Source organism: Leuciscus leuciscus (assembly GCF_965113295.1).
Source record: "Leuciscus leuciscus genome assembly, chromosome: 6".
Lineage (NCBI taxonomy): Eukaryota > Metazoa > Chordata > Actinopteri > Cypriniformes > Leuciscidae > Leuciscus > Leuciscus leuciscus.
In genome coordinates, this window is record NC_138730.1 from 22,534,222 (window position 1) to 22,553,899 (window position 19,678).

Genomic DNA, 19,678 nt, shown 5'->3' on the forward strand with positions numbered 1-19,678 from the left:
AGTGCATGGGAAGGTGGAAGTTTCAAAGTTAAATTTTTTTTTAAAATGTACCATTTTTCAGAAGTTTGGGCTCAGTAAGATTTTTTTTTTACATTTTTTAATCTGAAATTATGTTAAAAAAAAAATACATATATTATTTATGTAACACTTCACAATAATATCTCATTTGTTCACATTAGTTAATGCATTTTTGTTAATTAATAATGTTACGTTATGTTAGTTAATAAAGATGTTCATGTTCATTTTAATTCACAGTGCTTTATCTAATGTTTACATATAGATCTGGGTCCGGTTTCCCAAAGCGTTCTTATCTGTAAGTAGTTCTTAACCTATTCCTTAACCTCTCTCTTAACCTTATGGGACGGTTCCCGAAACGTTCGTACGCTAAGTATATCTTTTGTAAGTCACACTTTCGTAAGGTTGGTCTGGACCACTCTTAGCTTTACCTTATCACTGTTGCAGGTCTATATGAATATAATTCTGAAGTTTTAATACACCCAGACAGTGTTAAGTTAGGCTAATTCAAGTGTTTTCATGCAAAGAATAAAATTGTCATTACACTGATTTTTTATTTTTATTATATTATTATACAATATTATTAATTTAATTAAAACGCTCTTTTAAAGGTCAGTGAAAGCATAGGCTACTGTCAGTTAAGTCCTATTCGGACGCTAATATTGTTTCTCATGGGCTCGTCGTATTTTAAACATTTACAGGGGTAAGTCGGTGATTTTAGTGCCGTCCGAATCCATAATATCAGTGTTTTTCTCCCCCAACCCGCGTAAAAATCCCTGGCCAAATTAGTACCTTCTGTTTTTTGACAAACAGGTCGTGTGGTAATGTGGTCGTGTGGTAATCTCTGAGTTTACAAGAGATTCGAAATTCACGGTTTAAATCCTTTTTGATCCCTGCCGAGCACCGTACGCAAGATGTAAACTTTTATTAGGCCTACTGAAATGCTGGAAAGTATTTCCAAGAACAATATTTCATCGCAGCTCCACCTCAGCGAACAAAAATGGGAAAGAGAAGAAGGCACGTACATTTTTGAAAAGGTTATTGTGGCAGCAATATATGTTACAATTTTAAAATATGTAGGCTAGGTTATTATAGGCTATTATAGTTTGGATTATTTTTTATAATATCCAATAATCATAATAAATGCAATTTCAACTATTTCTGAAGTGCTTAAAGAACACCACTTTCTCACATAAACAGCCCCTGCATGAGAGAATAATTGATTCTCGAGTCATCGATTTCAACCAATTCAGCACCATCGCCACGGACAGCGCCGGGTAACGTCGCACGTAAGAAGGTATATCTTAAGCAGCTTTCTAAGGTATAGTTCGGGGAACACACTTAGGAACATAAACAAATTTGGTAAGATATATCTTTCGAGTCTTCTTAGCACGCTAAGAGTGAGCGTTATCGGGAAACCGGGCCCTGGATCTTAAAATGTATAAGTAAATGCTGAAATTAACATTAGCTATGAATAATAAATGCTGCAGAATTATTGTTCATTCTTAGTTCTACCAGAAAGACTTGGGAGGCAAAATACCATAGGCTATAGTATACATTTATTAACAGCCCAGCAAGCAATATTATGATATAAAGTTCTTTGGCGTTGGCCCCGTCCGTAGCTCGCAATCCGAGGGTACGGAATCTGCATTTTCTGCCTGAAGACGAAGGCAGGGGCGCAGCCGACCCCCTGGGAGGAATGGGAAGGGACCATCCTGGTGGTGGTGGGGAGGATGGAGGTGAATGTAGGCGTCAGCATCTGCTAACTCAGACATGTGTAAGTACCGATCTTTTATACCACAAGTATTAGAACATGATTGGATAGATGAGAAGGTAATAAGTGATGTAGCAATTGAGTCTTTCCGGCAGAACTTACGCTAAAGCTTTAATTTCATGTAAACGTGTAATGTTAACAAATGAAACGTTATTGTAAAGTGCTGTGGACCGACATTTGTAATGGTAAAAAAGATTTGTTCGTTAGAGGATTCTGAAAAAAAATGCATCACAGTTTCCACAAAAACAAATTAAGCAACACAACTGTTTTCAACATTGCTAAAAACAAGAAATGTCACTTGAGCATAAAATTATTATTTGCATATTATAATTATTCTATTATAAAGGATCATGTGACACTGAAGACTGGAGTAATGATGCTGAAAATTCAGCTTTGCATCACAGGAATAAATTACATTTTGAAATATATTCAAACAGAAAACAATTATTTTAAATTATAATACAATTTTACAATTAAAAAACCAAACTGTTTTTTTAATCAAATAAATGCAGCCTTGGAGAGCATAGAGACTACTTTCAAAAACACAAAAAAAATGACTGACTCCAAACTTTTTGAACGGTAGTGTAAATGGCTTTTACTCATCTGATGAGATAAAGCATGCAGTTGGGTCTGAGACCACACTGAAATTCGAAATCTGATTTAAAAATAAAGAAATACGTTTTAAAAAATCTATGAAAATAAATGTTAGCCTATGACATGAATAAGATTTTTTCCCATCGTTTTCTCCGTAGGTCATTAATCAAGTAAATTTGTGACATTTACCATGTGAACTCATTTGTACAAATACTTTCTTTGCTTCCATTGAAGCACACATTGATGAAATAATGTCTAGATTTATTTTTTGTATTTTTATTATTATTAATAATAATAATAAATTAGAAAACAGAAGCTTTTTCACTAGTGGTCTCAGACATTTGGACCCCACTGTATGTGCCATAAGGGAAAAAGTAAACTACATCTCTCATAAGCTGTTTTTTACTCCAAAAAGTGTAAGTGAGCAGCTGCCTCCACAAAGTGTCACAACCTGCTTTGAATAAGGCATTACAGTCCTGTTCCTCGGAGATGGATGTGGCCATTACTCTCAGGAAAGCATCATTCTCCGTAAACAGGCCACATCCTGGAGAAAAAAGGCAGAATGTTTTACGGCAGTGTTGTGTTATCTACTCGGAGTCTCCTGTACTTTAAAAAAAACATTGTGCTTCAATAATCATCCATCAAATGTCCACTCATTCTTGATACACTATAACCTTTAAAAGTTTTAAAAAGTTGGAGGAGAAGCAGGAAGGCATAAAAATATGTTTTACAGCCTTGGTAAAATGAACCTCATGTTCTCTCTCATCTCAGGTGTGGGACATCTTGGCCTAGTAACATTGTCAGGGACAGTCTCAAGTGGGAAGCTCCTCATGCTGTCCTGTGCTTTGAAAAATAGGACCTTGAGAACGAGCCATTAGTTTTGTAAGCCATTGAGGATCCCAGAGTGATGTTATAAAGACCATACTGAAAGAGATCTCACAGTCTCTGAGGCTTTTCGTGTAGTTAGCACATAGCACTGTAATATTATTTGTCTGAAGTTTGAATGGATATACTCATGCCATTTTGTTTCCAACCGGTGACAAATAATAGCCTCAAAATTCATTCACAGCTTGAGGGAAAGTCGTTGAATTGTTTCACCTTTTTAGTATGCAGAGCTTTCGAAATGCACAATCAGGTACGCATTGTGTAAAAATAGCTGCTAAAATGTATAACAATAGTCTGGGTTGAAAAAGAAGCTGTTTTCTAAAGAGCAAGAGCATGCTGTTATTATTGTAAAGTATGAGGAATGAGGAACGGCATAGGCCCTCATTGACCCCTGATGTCCATCAAAAATAGAGGTGGTAGTTTGCTGGAGGGAGTTTGCATTCAGTCTCATTACAGACTCATTAGCATTCTGACTGCATTTGCATTCAAACCTAATGAGATGCAGTACAGCTTGTTTTTTTGGGGGGTGCAATGTTTATACTCATTTATCTGGACAATCTTAAATTTCCATCTTGGAAGTGCAAAGTGTTTCTAATTATTTGACCGCATCTATCAAGCTGAACGAAATGAGTCGAACAAAAACGGCCAACCTGGACCTAATCATCAATGGAATTTACAAAGGAGTAAATGGACATGGCAGTTATTTCTCAAAATAAAATGACATCTTCACTCATACTTGTCTTTTGGGAGAAAAGTTATTAAGATCAAGGGCAATAGAGGATTTGATTTGATTGAAATGAAGAGGCCTAATCTCACTAATGTAATCTATCCAGCCTCAGACCCGCTTTCCACATGTGTCACAGACACAGAATGACTTCATTTCCATTTAAGTGCCCATCGTGGACTTGAAAATGATTGCCGTATCACGACTGCCTGTTATGCCTCGCAGTGAGTGACATTCTCCAATCCATATTTCGTCAACACACCTCTCTTACTCATTCGGTTTGTGATTTACATTTGATTTCAGTCTCTGCTGGAATACTTTTATTGCCGTGCCCTTAGATCAAGCCCTGTTACTACTATTTTTATGAATAGATTTCAGTTGAAATTTGAACTATGTCAGAAAATGTGCCTTGACTATAGAGTACCAGCTACTGAGTAGTGTCATTTACATGCATTTGGCAAACACTTTTATCCAAAGGCATTGCATTAAACATTATTATTATTATTATTATTATTTTTGCATTCAACGTTAAGTTTTTACAAGTTGTTTTACCAGTTCATGCATCCCCTGGGTTACAAAAGCTTGACCTGTGCTACAGTTTGAGCTACAGGAATATTAACCAGCAATTGATGGCTTCATTAAACACAATTCATCCAATCATTTTCCTTATGCCAGTAAGAGACACAAAGAGAAATAATTTAAAATAGAGCTAAAGATAGTATATATTCGCTGTTGATCTCAAATACATAAAATAGTTTAATATTATACAATTTAAATAATTTTCTTTGAGTAATTTATTCCTGTGATGCAAAGCTGAATTTTCAGCATCATTACTCCAGTATTCAGTGTCATATGATCCTTCAGAAATCATTATAATATTATGAGTTGAAGATCAAGAAACATTTCTAATTAATATCAGTGTTAAAAACAGTTGTGATGCTTAATATTTTCTGCTTAATACAATAGAAACCTGTTTTAACATTTTAAATGACTTTCCTGTCACTTTTGATCACCAATTGAATGTATCATTGTTGAATAAAAGTATTGATTAAAAGAATATACATTTTGTGGCCATTTACCATTATATTTGCAACAGTATAGTTGCAATGTTTGAATTTGGTAAGTTGCCATCACACCAGCAGGATATTGATACTGTCATCTGGTCATTATCGGAAAATAAACCCTGATCACCCTGATGGGTTTATTGTGTGATAATGACTGGCTGTTCATGATCCCTTATGTATATCAGTTCTTACTGTATATTGGCTAATCAATTGGTGTGAATGGAATCTGTCTATGAGGCCCATATTGTTAAAATTCTGATTTCATAAAACTGACATAGCGAGGGTGAACAATGGGCTACCTGTTTTTCATCCATATACATTTTGGGGTAACACTTTATAAGTATATATTAATTATAAGTATACTTACAAATCATTTGCAAACTATTAGTGTATAGTTAATTAATAGTTTGTATATTGTAGTCTCTACATTGTTCATATATTAATAGGCTATATACAAATAGTGAGTTCTAATTTTCACTGAAATTAACCAAATTATTATTGTCTAATTAGCTCATATGTAGAGAGTTAGATAATGGTTTTTTTATGCTTTGTTAACAACTTATTAACTGTAAATGGTTCTCACTCACGCTAATCTAAACTGAGAACTATTTACTCCTAATAACCTATTAATAATCCCTTTATAATTAAATAATAATAAATGTGTTAATTACAGTGACAATGAATGAAGAACTCACTATTTGTATATTGCCTATTATTATATTAACAATGTAGACTACATTAACTATAAACTAATAGTTTGTTAATGATTTGTAAGTATTACTGTATACTTATTATAAAGTGTTACCATTTTGTTATGTAGTTAAGTTAAAAATTTGCATACTTTGGCAGGTGAATGTTTCTACGGATTCAAGGCAGATTTTTGTATTACATGTTTGTTCACTATCGTCATCTGTTTGGGAGAGTGCTAACCATTCAATTCCATTCCCCTGCAATTTGTGGGATCTCTAAAGCAGTTGCTAAGAGCTTTGAAAACACGCCTGAGCTGCTGAAAACACACCTGAAAGAAAAAAGCACCTGCTTTCTTGAAGATTTTCTTTCACAAAATGGCCATAAACAGTTATTTTTCATCTTTAATTCACAAACATAGTTGGCTTCAAGCAACAAAGGATTCCTCACCAAAGCCCTTTGGTGAAACCTCCCGTACAGTTCGGTCGGTGAGAATATAAACGCATGTTTTAAGCAAAACGATTAGCAACTGAACAGGGATATGCAACTCCATCAGGGCAATAATAAAAAGACCCAGCCAAAATTCTACAGGTTGTCACAGCGGTGCAAAAAGTCACATTGTTGGACAAGGTCTTCTCGTTCAAATTCTCATTGTCATGAAAATACCCTAGTACAAAATTTCAAGTGTTGTCTCTCATGTTACTGTACTGTATATTTGATCTTTTCTGATAAACAGGATACTTTTTTTTGTGTGACAAACATCAGGGGTCTTTTACATGACTTCACATAGATACAGGAAGAAAAGAGAGGGTCAGGAAAAGGTAAAGTGTGAGAGGTTTGACAACCAGTCGTGGTAGCGTGTGCGTACATTTCGGTGACAGTCTACGAGTTCATCTTGATTCATCCTCACATCAATGATTCGTCGCCAAACAAATCGTATTTCAGTGTCTCTGAGCTCTTAGGATTGAGATGAAGTCTTAATCTGACGGATGGCTTCAGAGCAATGTAACAGTGTATTTGATTTCATCCTAACATTTTCAAAAAAAGACAAAGACAGTCATTAGTGTCAGCGATTGTGTGCTGTTGTTCTTGTTTTGTTTTTTTTCTCTTGCAGTTTCTCTAGTTTTGTTTTTTTTCTTCCAGTTTATCCATCATCTCCGGCAAACTTTAATTGACATAATACTGAGTAGAAAACCTTGTGGTTTCCTAAAAAGGAGTTTTTTTTTTTTCTTCCGCATCAAGGGAGCATTTCTTTTCAGTCGTCGTGTGCCCTCTGACAGAAACTCAGGATTAGAGCCCCTGTTGAGAATGTCTTTGGGGCGAACGCGTTCCCCTCAGAGTGATGTAAGGCCCCGGGTGGCCAGCAGGGAGGGGATGAGCGATAGAAGAGCCAGCGGGAGAGTCTGGGCCGCGGGTGGGGGGCGGAGGGCTGTCTGGCTGGATTGCAGCTCCTCGCAAGAGTCACCCTGGCATTGGGTCTTCTCGCACAGTATGCCGCTGAAACCTGCCGGACACTGGCAGCGCTGGTGGTGGTGACACACACCGCCGTTCTGACAGCGCAGGAGAACGTTGTCACACACTCGAGCTGTGGGGAGCAGAGAAAAAGAGAGGTAAACACACGTCGCTTTCCTCCCCTCGCCAGGAAACACTTTCCAGGAAAAAAAAGTGCATCCATCAAGATGATCATCAGGTTGCTGTGTGTGTGATTGTTTATGATGGGTGCTGACAAGAGGCTCAGCGGTTACTTTTAAGGACACCACGGGGGATGTTAGTCCCACTGTAATATTGCAGAAGTGATATGATTAATTATAGAGTGGGTAGGTGGGATTTGGGGCAGGAAATATATCGTTGTGTGACACATTTTTCAGTGTGTGACCAAAATTGCTAAATCTCTGGCATTAAGCTACCAGGGAAAGTCTAAATGCTGCACTGCAGGTTACTTATGTTGACTAGTCCTTTTAGTATATGAAGGTTGCAGCAAACACAATCAACACCTATTGTTTATGAACCATTCAACAATGCTTTAATGCTTCTGTAATGGAATCCATAATTTAATCATTTCAAAATGGAAAAAAAATAAACAAACCATATAAATGTTTTGAGTTCTTCCCCCTTCCAAAATTCGAGTTCAAATTCAAGACAAACAGGGAATTGGTGTGCAATGAAATATACGCCATAATGCCAATCCAGCCCGAATTGCTCTAATCTCCCTTCCCCTGACCTGTAAACAACCTCTTTAGTGGAAAAAATAGGATTGCTATTCCATTGTACTTGCTTCAATTATCAAGGAAAATATTTGCTTTGGGTGGAGAGACATGACTATTTGCTCAGAAACTGAAAGTAATCACATGCTGCTTTCATTCAGATGAATTTCATCTAGGGTCTCTGAGAAGCAGGGACAGAATTGAAGAAAAGAAAAAGAAAAAAAGTACCAGCTATGAGCAGTAACCCTGCTAAAAAAAAACCATTTAAAGCAGCCCAAGCATAGGTTTAGCTGGTTTAGAATGGTTTCCCAGCCTGGCCAAGCAGGTGATTAGTTGGTTTAATATTTTTATTATTTTTGAAGTCTGACCAACAACGTAACTCTGTACAACAGAATAACTCTCTGCTTAACTATAGGACAATGCATTGTTGGACTGTAGTAACTTTTTCACAGATCCGTCATTCAAACCACGTTGGTTCAAAAATATAAAACTGTTGTTAAAGTTGGTATAAAACAGAAGTTGTGATAGTCTTTTCTTTCCTAATGTGATGTATATTCAAGTGAAATGGCTTCTCAAGCAATGGTTAGTTATTTTGGTTAAAGATTACGAGGGCACATGAATTAAAAAAAAATTGACATGCACAGATAAATCATTTATAATAAACACTGCAATATTCCATAAAAAAATAAGAATTGTCCATTTTGATTTCATGGTGACTTTAATGATGTTGGAGCTGGTGAAACAATAACTTCTGCTGTCTGATCGCTTCGAAATCAGATTAATGTAAGATTGCTGCAAATAACGAACATGGTATCTGAATGCTATTTTGAGGCTATGTTTTCTGCTGTTTTTCTTTATTTCCTGATTGATTCCATCACAGGTTTCCTCTTATTTTATACTTCGGGGTACTAGCGCAATAGTATATTGCGCAATATATACAAATGTATATATAAACGCCATATATATGTATATGAGATGTTGTGCTATTTCAGCAATATTACTGATTTGACTGATTTGACTGCATTGACACTATTGGATGGAAACTGAACTGAGCTGGATGATGACATCACTGTTTTCTCCAGAGCTGATTTATAGATGGATTGAACTCATCCCATAACTGATGAGCTTTGCACACTTATTGAACCGAACTGAATCAACACTGAACTGACTTCAGCTGAACAATGAACATTTATTGTTGTCTTTTTAGAGCTGCTTTACAGCCGAATGGAATTCTTTTTTTGCATCATTGAATCATTATTTTCCTGTTTATCACTGTAAAGCTGCTTTTAAACAATCTGTATTGTATAAAGCGGTACAGAAATAAAGGTGAGATGACTTAATCACAGCTAAAGGGCACTGTTAGGCCTGTGACATGGCCATAAAAGGTTACTACACATCAAACAGCTTTTCTTCACTATACTTGCAATTCTACTACTATATAAACAAACCGAAATACATCACAGTATTCACTTTTAAGCATTTTAAGTGCTGAGGGCGATTTTAACACTGAAATATCACTTTTTATATCCTATCTCTCCACGAAAAGCCCATCTGGCATGATTTAACGGGTGCTCAGAAAAGCTCAATGTCCATTTTGAGTGACAACTCTAGAAAGATTTTGCTGGGATTTAAACTTTAAATCTCCAGGCTTGAAGTTTACTTTGTTCACTATGTATGGGATTATCCAAATGCTGACAGGCCTCCAGAGGACCCTAAAGAGCTATTGTCTTTCCAGCAGCATCTGTACCCAAGATTAGTTTTGAGCACAGGGTGCGGTTTAAGTGTACTCAGAAGACAGACTCGCTGCTGCTGCTTCTTTGACTGCTTCTTTCTTCAAATATGCACACGCATTGAACACACACGCTCACGTCTGCCCCGGTCTTCATCTTCATCGTGAAAGACGTGCAAGGTCATCCGTCACATGTAGCGTACAGTGGGATGGATTGCATTTACACTTGTGTTGCGCTTTACCTTCTGACCTAAGAAAAAAAAAAGAGGTGTGAACCCTGGCCGAGGTCTGTATCTCCCAGGGAGACATATGTGCTGTATTGCACCTTCGCAGACTACAGTGACTTTTTCACACGTCAATGGAACAGAACAGGCAGCTCCCGACTTGAGCAATAGTGACGCACGCATACGGCAGAGAAGAGGTTTCAGTGTTCCTTATTGACATGAATAATCATAAAGTGCCATATTTTGTCTGGGTTCTGTCACTTTGGTCTAGTTTATTCTTGGTTTTGTGACAGAGCCCTGACACTCCTGTATTTTCTTGTCTTTGAGCACGCGGCTTCGTGCACTCTCTTGTCTGTATGCCTTGTTTCACGTTTGGAGCGTGGTGTATGGATGCCGGCACTCATGTTTAGTTTGGTTTTCGGTTCTGTGTCAGGATTCGGACATTCATGCTTTTTTGTCCTCTGTTGTGAGCATGCAAAATGAGCATTGGCTCGTTCTCGTGTGCTCTGTCTTGTTGTGTGAGTGTGCGGTTTCGTCCGCGTATGTTGTGGAACACAGAATGTGTAGAATGCGGTTTTGTCATGTTTGGTGTGAGCACAAGTCAAGTCAAGTCAAGTCAAGTCAAGTCAAGTCAAGTCAACAAGTCAAGTCGGTCCATTTTTCCTGCTCTGGGTATTTTTGTATTTTTTTTTAATTATTTAAATTATTATTAATAAAAGCCCATTGTTTTCGGCACCTGAGCCCTCGCCTCATCCCTTCACCCCAAACCTGACAGTACTGTGAATTAAACTAAGGATCTTCTTTAGTTTAGTTTATTTTCTGTTTGCTCTTACTGTTAATGTCTTAATTTGGTCACTTGTAATATTTCTTTCAATCTTCTTCCAATATTGTCTAGATCAGTGGTTCCTGACTGATTTTACTCAGATTTTACTTTGGACATTAAGTCATCCAATGCTGTACCAAAACTGGTAAACAAAAAATAATTATTTATTTTCTCTTGCATTGTATTGTACTTTGTACTTAAAAATTATTTAATTTTTAAATTTTTTTTGAGGATGAAGGCATGTCATGTTGGTTAGATATTAGAGGTTTTTTTTTTTCAGTCGATATTGGATATTTAATTGTTCATGCTCATCTCCCTTATTTTTTTACATTTAGATTGACTAAATGTTAGATGACGGCAAAGGTAATGTTACCCTTTTAAAAAACATTAATAATACTGTTAAATGTAATCTTTAGCAAATCTTAAAATGACCAGGGCTGCGTTTCCCGATAACGTTGTCTCTTAGCGCGCTACGAAGACTCTTAAGGTAGCCTTTAACTTAACTAAAGGTATACCATTTCTAGGCGTGTTCCCCGAACCATAGCTTAGGAAGCTGCTTAAAGCTACACTGTGTAGGATTTTCTCCCATCTAGCGGTGATATAGTTTATGACTACCAACTGAATATTACTTTCTTGCCCCTCCCATTCCGAGGGCGTTTTAACTCCTACGGTGGCCGTATTAATTCAAATCTGCCGGCAGTCGCGAGTATTCTCCCCCTCGCATTCGTCACGGTGCCACTGAGTGTAAAAACACGAAAGGCAAAGCTTGCATTTCCAGGTATGTCCCTCTTTGGCTAATGTATTTTCAAGATGGAGGCGCAACATGGCTGCCGCCATTCGAGCGACTCGCTCGTATGTATTCTAAATGGCAGATTCTACGCTTACGAGAATACTTGATTAGTTGGTAGAAGTAATTACACATTAATGAGCACATATCATTTTGAAAGAACAAAGTGTTTTTTGCTAAGAATCAACTTAAAAAATGACACAGAGTAGCTTTAAGATATTCCTTCTTACGTGCGACGTTACCCGGTGCTGTCCGTGGCGATGGTGCTGAATTGGTTGATATCGATGGCTCGAGAATCAATTATTCTCTCGTGCAGGGGCAATGTCATAACTACATTATGTGAGAAAGCGATGTTCTTTATAAAAGAAGCCCTTTAGAAATATTTGAAATTGCATTTATTAGGACTCTTGGGATATTATAAAAAATAATCCAAACTATAATATCCTATAATAGCCTAGCATATTTTAAAATTGTATCATATATTGCTGCCATGATAACCATTAATTTTTTTTACGTGCTTTCTTCTCTTTCCCATTTTTGTTCACTGAGGTGGAGCTGCGATTAAATATTGTTCTTGTAAATACTTTCCAGCATTTCAGTAATAAAAGTGTAGGCTACATCTTACGTATGGTGCTCGGCAGTGATCAAAAAGGATTTAAACAGTGAATTTTAAATCTCTTCTTGTAAACTGGATTAAAAACTTGGATTCAGACGGCAATTAAATTACCAACAAGAGGTGTTTGTCAAAAAACAGTAGGTACTAATTTGGCCAGGGATTTTTACGCGGGTTGGGTGAGAAAAAACACTGATATTATGGATTCGGACGGCACTAAAATCACCGACTTACCCCTGTAAATGTTTAAAATACCGTACGAGCCCATGAGAAACAATTAGCGTCCGAATAGGACTTAACTCACAGTAGCCTATGCTTTCACTGGCCTTTAAAGGCGCTCTTTAATTAAATTAATAATATAATATATATATATATATATATATATATATATATATAATATAATTAAAAATCTAACAACAATCAGTGTAATGACAATTTTATTCTTTGCATGAAAACACTTGAATTAGCCTAATTGAACACTGTCTGGGTGTATTAAAATTTCAGAATTATATTCATATAGACCTGCAACAGTGATAAGGTAAAGCGAGTGGTCCAGACCAACCTTCCGAACGTATGACTCACAGAAGGTATACTAAGATTGTTTCGGGAAACACGTATTATCGATAAGGTACAGCTTAAGGTGTAACTTAAGAACGACGTAGCGTTAAGAAGGTTTCGGGAAACGCAGCCCAGACCTTTTCCATACTGTACATTATAATTGGTTGTACCTTTAATTGATTGCAGTGTTGGGGAAAGTTACTTAAAAAAAAAAAAATGCGTTATAGTAACTAATTGTGTTACTTTTTATGGAAAGTAATGTGTTACATTACTTTTGAGTTACTTTTTGCTTTTTAATACAAAACAAAAAACAGGTCTATTTTGGCAAATTTTGGTAAAGGCACTTTCACACCAAGGGCCCTATCTTGCACCCAGCGCAATTGACTTTTTACACCGACGCATGTATCATTCCTATTTTGCACCCGCGCACAGCGGACTTTTCCCTCCACAGACGCATGTCGGTTAACTAAGAAATACACATGCGCTCCCGGGTCGGTTCAGCGCAAAGAGGAGGCGTCTTCCGGCGCAAACGTTCCCTCATGCTATTTTGCAGGTTTAGAAAACAATTCCGCCACTGACCGAAAAAAACTAGTTTAAAGTCAATGGCGCGTTGCGCATGTTATTCATATGCTATTTTAAGGGCGCATGCTTGGCCATAATCAATGTAGCGTGTGCACAATGTAGCGTGTGATTCTCTCATCTTCACAGAAGCAGCAGTTTTCATTTTTGCAAATCATACATTATTACGATAGATAGATAGATAGATAGATAGATAGATAGATAGATAGATAGATAGATAGATAGATAGATAGATAGATAGACAGTTTATTATAAAAGCATAGGCTACATCTAGCTTACACATATACCCAAATTATCATACGAAGTTAATTTGGGTGTGTTTCTCCATCCCCAACGTCACTTCTCTGTGTTTTACGGCCCTGACGAGAACGTCGGTCTCCTCGGCTGTGAACCGCTCCTGGCGCACGCCTGGCAAATCCGCCGTTATAATAGGAATCCGCTTTAGAACAAGCGCGACTGCTCTTAAAGGAGAACTTGGTAACTTTTTTAACTTAATAAAACTGTCTAGAAATCATTTGGATGGTTAAACAACCTGTTCTGGTGATATTGGTGACTTTCCCCGCTCCCCCCAGCGTTCCCAGGCGGAAAACCAACCTTGCAACTTGCGCACTGCCGTCCCGGCAAAGTGAAATTGGAAGTCTCGTGAGAAGCGAGAACTAGAACGAGAACGAGCGCGAAACACAAATTGCTTTACGGCAATTCGACATAAACACACACGCATGTATGATGTATTACCAGATTACCCACCTCGGTAGACATAGCTCCACGCGATACAGTTGGCTTGCTCCGATCAAAACAAACGCACATGAGCAGCGGTAGAGAGGGGGAGGAGGCCGCCGCAAGTGAGTTTTTTACGACTGTGTTGTGAAATATACGCCCCCCCACAGCTGTAGGGGGAGCTCGTGGGGAAAACATGCGACAACAAAAGGGAAAATCAGCGAAGAAGTGACTAGAGTTCGCTAGAGTTACAGAGTTCTCCTTTAAAGGGAATGTGAGATGACGCTCTGATTGGTTTATTTCAAGTTACGCCCAAACCACACCTATGAATAATGAAGCTACTTCAGACCAACCCATTTTAGATTTGCGTCGGGCGCAAGAGTAATTTATCCCGCCGGTATAACAGAAACAGTGCCCAAGACCCGCCCACAAAGTTACTTGCGTTTCGCGCTTGATGCTTGCGTTTCAGATCGTTAAAATAGGGCCCCATAAGTGCAAATGCAAAAGAAAACATAAATTCATGGCTGTATGCAGCTCATAAAAATACAAATAAAAACTTTCAGCTGTGCTGCCATTCTCTAAGTAGGAGAAGAAGGTTTGACACTCAGCAATAAAAACAAATTGAAACACAAATGTGATGTTTATGTTTATCTAAAGTCATTTTTGCATTTGAATTGGATCATTGAATGTCAGCTGCAAAGACATTGGTTAATAAAGTGAGATTAAATACATAAGTATATTTGTGTTCTTTAAAATATTTAATTATTACAGGTTTGCGTAATCGTTTTTCTGGTTACTTGAAAAAAGTAATCTGATTATGTAAGTCACGTTACTTGTAATGTGTTTCCCCTAACACTGCTTTTTATTTTTCATTTATTTAGTCAAAATGATATAGAATTTAAGGTAACACTTTAGTTTAGGGTCCAATTCTGACTATTAACTAGTTGCTTAGCAAGCATATTACTAGGAGATTGGCTGTTTATTAGTGCTTATAAAGCACATGTTAATGCCTTTATTCTCTGCATGACCATATTCTACATCCCTTAATCCAACCCAATACCTAAACTCAACAACTACCTTACTGACTATTAATAAGCAGTGATTAGGAGTTTATTGAGGCAAAAAGTCATAGTTAATAGTTGGTTAATAGTGAGAATTGGACCCTATCTGAAATGTGACCAAATTAAATTTGCAGTAATTTTTTGGTAGATAGCTTATTGCTATCGGTCAGACGCTTAATATTTGTGCGACCATACCTCTGATGTTATCAGCAAATTATTATTATTATTATTTTTTTATATTTTTTTTTACCTTACTGTATTGACCTATTTATCTAGCTGTCTGAACAATGCACTCTTAGTTACATTGTTTTTTCCCCCTGCAGAACAGAACAGACCTGCAAAAAAATGTTTGGGCTGTTGCCCTCCATTTGAAAAAAATCACTAACAGAATCAAAATAGAATATTGTGCCTGTTGCTTATCCTTACAAGCTTTTTTAAGTTCCCATAAATCCCAAACTGTCTTTTGTTCATTTGATTTATTAGCATTAACAACTCTCTAACTCATAAACAATTCACAAATGTATCTCAGTGCCCAGTGCACAGGTCCTTTTGACATATTTTCCACTACTATTTTCTTCTATTTCTTACAATCTTTCTTTGATTAATGGTTTCCCCACTGTATTCATCCGCTGAAGAGATTATCGAGATGGTGGTCTGTTTAGTGCACATGCATTGATTTTCAGAAGTCTCTAAAATCAATGCATGTACAGTATATCTACCACCATCTCATATATTCCTCACATCTTTCTCTCAGATACTTGAGACTAATTACATTGAGAGGTTATCAGAAGACCCTGTTATCCAGGAGGTCATCATTAAACATTGCTGTCCGCTGGCTGCTTACTAACAGAAGGGTTGGACCTAGAAGATGTGGGTGTAGAACAACAAGACAGATTCCCACAATCCTCTGTTTTGTTCTGCTTCTGGTCCTGACAGAAAAGAGACCACTCTCTGTCTCTCACAAAATGAGAAGCCTTCAGTTTTTCCAATCCTCTTTTCTTAAACACTCCATAAACATCAAAAGTTCATGGCTTTTAGTTCATCCTTAAGCTTTGAGACCATCTAAATGTTAGTGACAAAATATATTTTAGCAGCCTCCGAATAACATTAGCAACTATCAAATCATACTTCATGGCCATGACTTTTAACTTTTTTTCATAAGCATCTCATTGTTATTAACAACCTAACAACAAACTAACCACAGACGATGAGTCACACAAAATTGTTTCTCGGACTTCTTGTCTGTTGAGATTTGAGGCTAGACTGAAATCGCAGAGGAGATCAAAGTAGAAACAAAGGCGTTTTGTTAGAGGCGTAGGAAAAATAAATCTGTGGTTGGTTGTTTTGCAGGCATTAAAAAAAATTATTAATTTCTGAAAGTCTTACCTTGATTTCGGTTTGCAACTCCAAGTGAAGAAGCATTTGGCCGAACTTGATGAAATGAAAAATAAGAATCAATTTATTTCTAATTTGAAATAATTAAATTAGAATTAATTCTAATCCATTTTATGTCCATTTTATCAACAGACCTTCAATTAGGATGTTTGAGTATTTTTCAAATTCTGTTATACATTTATCTTTATTGATTTGAAATACAAATGATGTTTATTACACCATTACGAGTGAATAACTTACCAGAGGTGCCAAGATGGTTTGGGATACCTGGGGAAAAAGAAAGAACTCAGGTTAGCATCACTTACATAAATTACATTTACAAATTACAGAAGCTTTTTACAGTAAATGAGTCAGATAAATATGTTTAAACTGTGATGCATCAAGGCTTTTTTTTATTTTTTTTTATAACTCTTTTACAAATGCAAATCTAAACAAATTATGAAGAATATACCTGCTTAAATTCCGTCTCTGAGAGAGAGTGAGAAATATGTAGCCTATCATATCACACATACAGTAGTTTAATTGGTTTAAATAGACATATCAAGTAGTAGAAAATGTATAGGCCAATGTATCTTAGTTGATTATAAGGCTACTCTTGACAGAGAGCTGGTTTGGTTTTCTGTTTGATTTGTGATCTTGCTGTGCTTATTCCATTCATTCATGTATCATATCTTACAAGGTTTAAGTCATTTAAATATACATAATAGTAGAACATGTATATGATGTAGTATTTTAGTTTTTTATACATTTCACTTCCATTTTTCCGGGGTAAATGAAGTAAAAAGTATACACTGTGTTAATGAAACAAAACCACATAATTGTACTAGACATGTGGGAAGTTAATGTTGGAAAAATAAATACTCTGAACACATAAACTGAGAAAGTTAAAAAGTGTTCGGTTGTGCACTCTCCTACATGCAGCCTGCCAGAGTGTTTTCAGTTATTTATTATTCATTACTTAGTGGTGCTATTAGTTAACACATTTTATTAAACGACTTGACTTTCCTATCCATCAGATTCTTTTTTTATATTATTATTTTCAACCATCAACTATTATGACAGGCCTGACATTTCAAATCGTTGGACCTACGTGCAGCTCTCCAGTCAGTCTATAGGACACTATTCACAGAATAACAGCCCTGAATATCTCAGCATGCTACGGCTGCAAAACCACAGACCACCGAGCTGGTTTACACTTTATGTATTCTCCAGTGTTTTCAGCACAATGCTTGACTAGCAACAGTCATAGAAGCTATTTCATTGCCACATTATGTTTAGCCCTCAAAAGATTTCAGACTCAGACGTGGTTGAATTCTTGCGTTCAGCTTTCACGGCACATCATAGGCCTCATTACAGCGTTAGCGACTCAAGGCTAATTGGGAATTCTGCTCACCTGAGCTATGAATGACAAGTCTGGAAAACAGGAAGAAGTGGACAGCTGGTAGATGAGCTCAGTGTGCATTGATTAAACCGACGCACATCTTATTTATCACAAAAGTACCAAAACACACATAATTCTTTGCTTCTCGAGCACCTGTTCTTCCCACATGGGACACAACAAGAGCACAGAATTGAAAATCCGCCTCTGCACGCATAAGACCAAGATCTTAAGGTTCTGCCTGGTTAAGGCGGGCACACATGCATTTTAAGTATGCTGTATGCAATGCTAATATAACATTTGTGCATAAAGGAATATGATCAATTCCACAAAACTATATTTCATGTGGTTTGACATTATCATTCTATTCATTTCTGCCATTGCTTATGATGATGTGGCATCGACAACCACTCATAATCAGAAAGTTATCGAGACTGTCAACAGTCAGAGTTGGGTTGATTACGTTTTTTTCCTGCATATTTGCTGGAAGATAAATTAAAAGTAAAGCATACACCATAGTCCATAAAAAGTTAATTTAATAAATACACACTCACTCTCTCTCTCTCTCTCTCTCTCTCTCTCTCTCTCTCTCTCTCTCTCTCTCTCTCTCTCTCTCTCTCTATATATATATATATATATGAAGAGTTCAGATGCAAAAGCCTCTAAGTGCCATCTGAAATTTTCTTCTAGAAAGATCATTTTTATAAAGCTTGTATATTTAAGTTAAGTAATTATATTTATATCAATTAATAGGTAATTTGCATTGCCATTTAAGTGAAATTATTGAACTTAAATATACGAGCTTGATAAAAATGATCATTCTAGAAGAAAATTTCAGATGGCACTTAGAGGCTTTTGCATCTGAACTCTTCATATATATACAGTATATATATATATATATATATATAGTAATTTATCACATGTAAAATTTACAAGTAATTTAAGAAAAAAATGTACACTGATGAGCCAAAACATTATGATCAGTCACAGGTGAAGTGAACAATGTTGATCATCTCTCAACTAGGCCATATATTAAGGTCTGGGTAGATTAGATGATAAGCAAACAATTAGTTCTCGTAATAAAGGAATAAAGGAATAAAAAGGCTCATAAATTGCACGAGGGCAACGGAGGCTTTCCCATCTGGTCCAAGCCAACAGAAGGTCTACTGTGGCACAAGTCACACAAAATTTTTATGATGGGAGGAATGCGTCACAACACACATTGCATCGAACTCTGTTTCGGGGGCCTTGTAGAGTTCATGCTGCGGTGGGTCGGCACTGTTTTGGCAGCACGTGGACGACCAATTAAGCCGGTGGTCATAATGTTTTGGCTCATCAGTGTATATTATAAATAAAAAAAAAACACTGACGGATTTCTTTAAATATTATTTATTTTTAGTCCTCTTCTTTAAATTTAGATGCAAAGTTCAAATTTAAATCAAATTCAGGAAGCGAACAGGAATTTAAAAGGCATTCTCATTTCTCATCTATGATGATTAGTAAATGAAATTTTGATGGTGCGAAAAATAAATATTCACCCATTACCCAGTGTACCCCATAAATGGCCTTTTTTATACATAGAGAGATCTTCTCTTCTCTGCCTGGCAGTAAGCACAGCAGGACACTTTCTCTTTCACACGCAATGTTCCTTCCTGACTCTCTAAGCCCATCCCACCAAAGACATGGATTTCAATTTCTACTGAATTATTAGACGCGTGGTCACATGCAGCTATATATCTGCACGAGGAGGGTCCTGCCTACCATGAATCTTAACATAGAGATAAATTGCTCGTGTGATTACAGCAGAAGACTTGATGACAGATGAAAGCCATTACAGCTTAATTAAATTCTGCACTTTCATCAAATT

At 36.7% G+C, this 19,678-nt stretch overlaps 1 protein-coding gene across 1 annotated transcript in view; it reads right to left on the minus strand.

The window, feature by feature from the left end:
- Positions 1-6,064: 6,064 nt before the first annotated feature.
- ntng1b (netrin g1b) overlaps positions 6,065-19,678 on the minus strand; it is a 65,130-nt gene continuing 51,516 nt past the window's right edge. The window contains 3 exon segments of the mRNA XM_082172839.1: positions 6,065-7,328; positions 16,425-16,469; positions 16,674-16,700. Of these exon segments, the coding sequence (XP_082028965.1) occupies positions 7,078-7,328; positions 16,425-16,469; positions 16,674-16,700 (323 nt within the window). The 3' untranslated portion in view covers positions 6,065-7,077.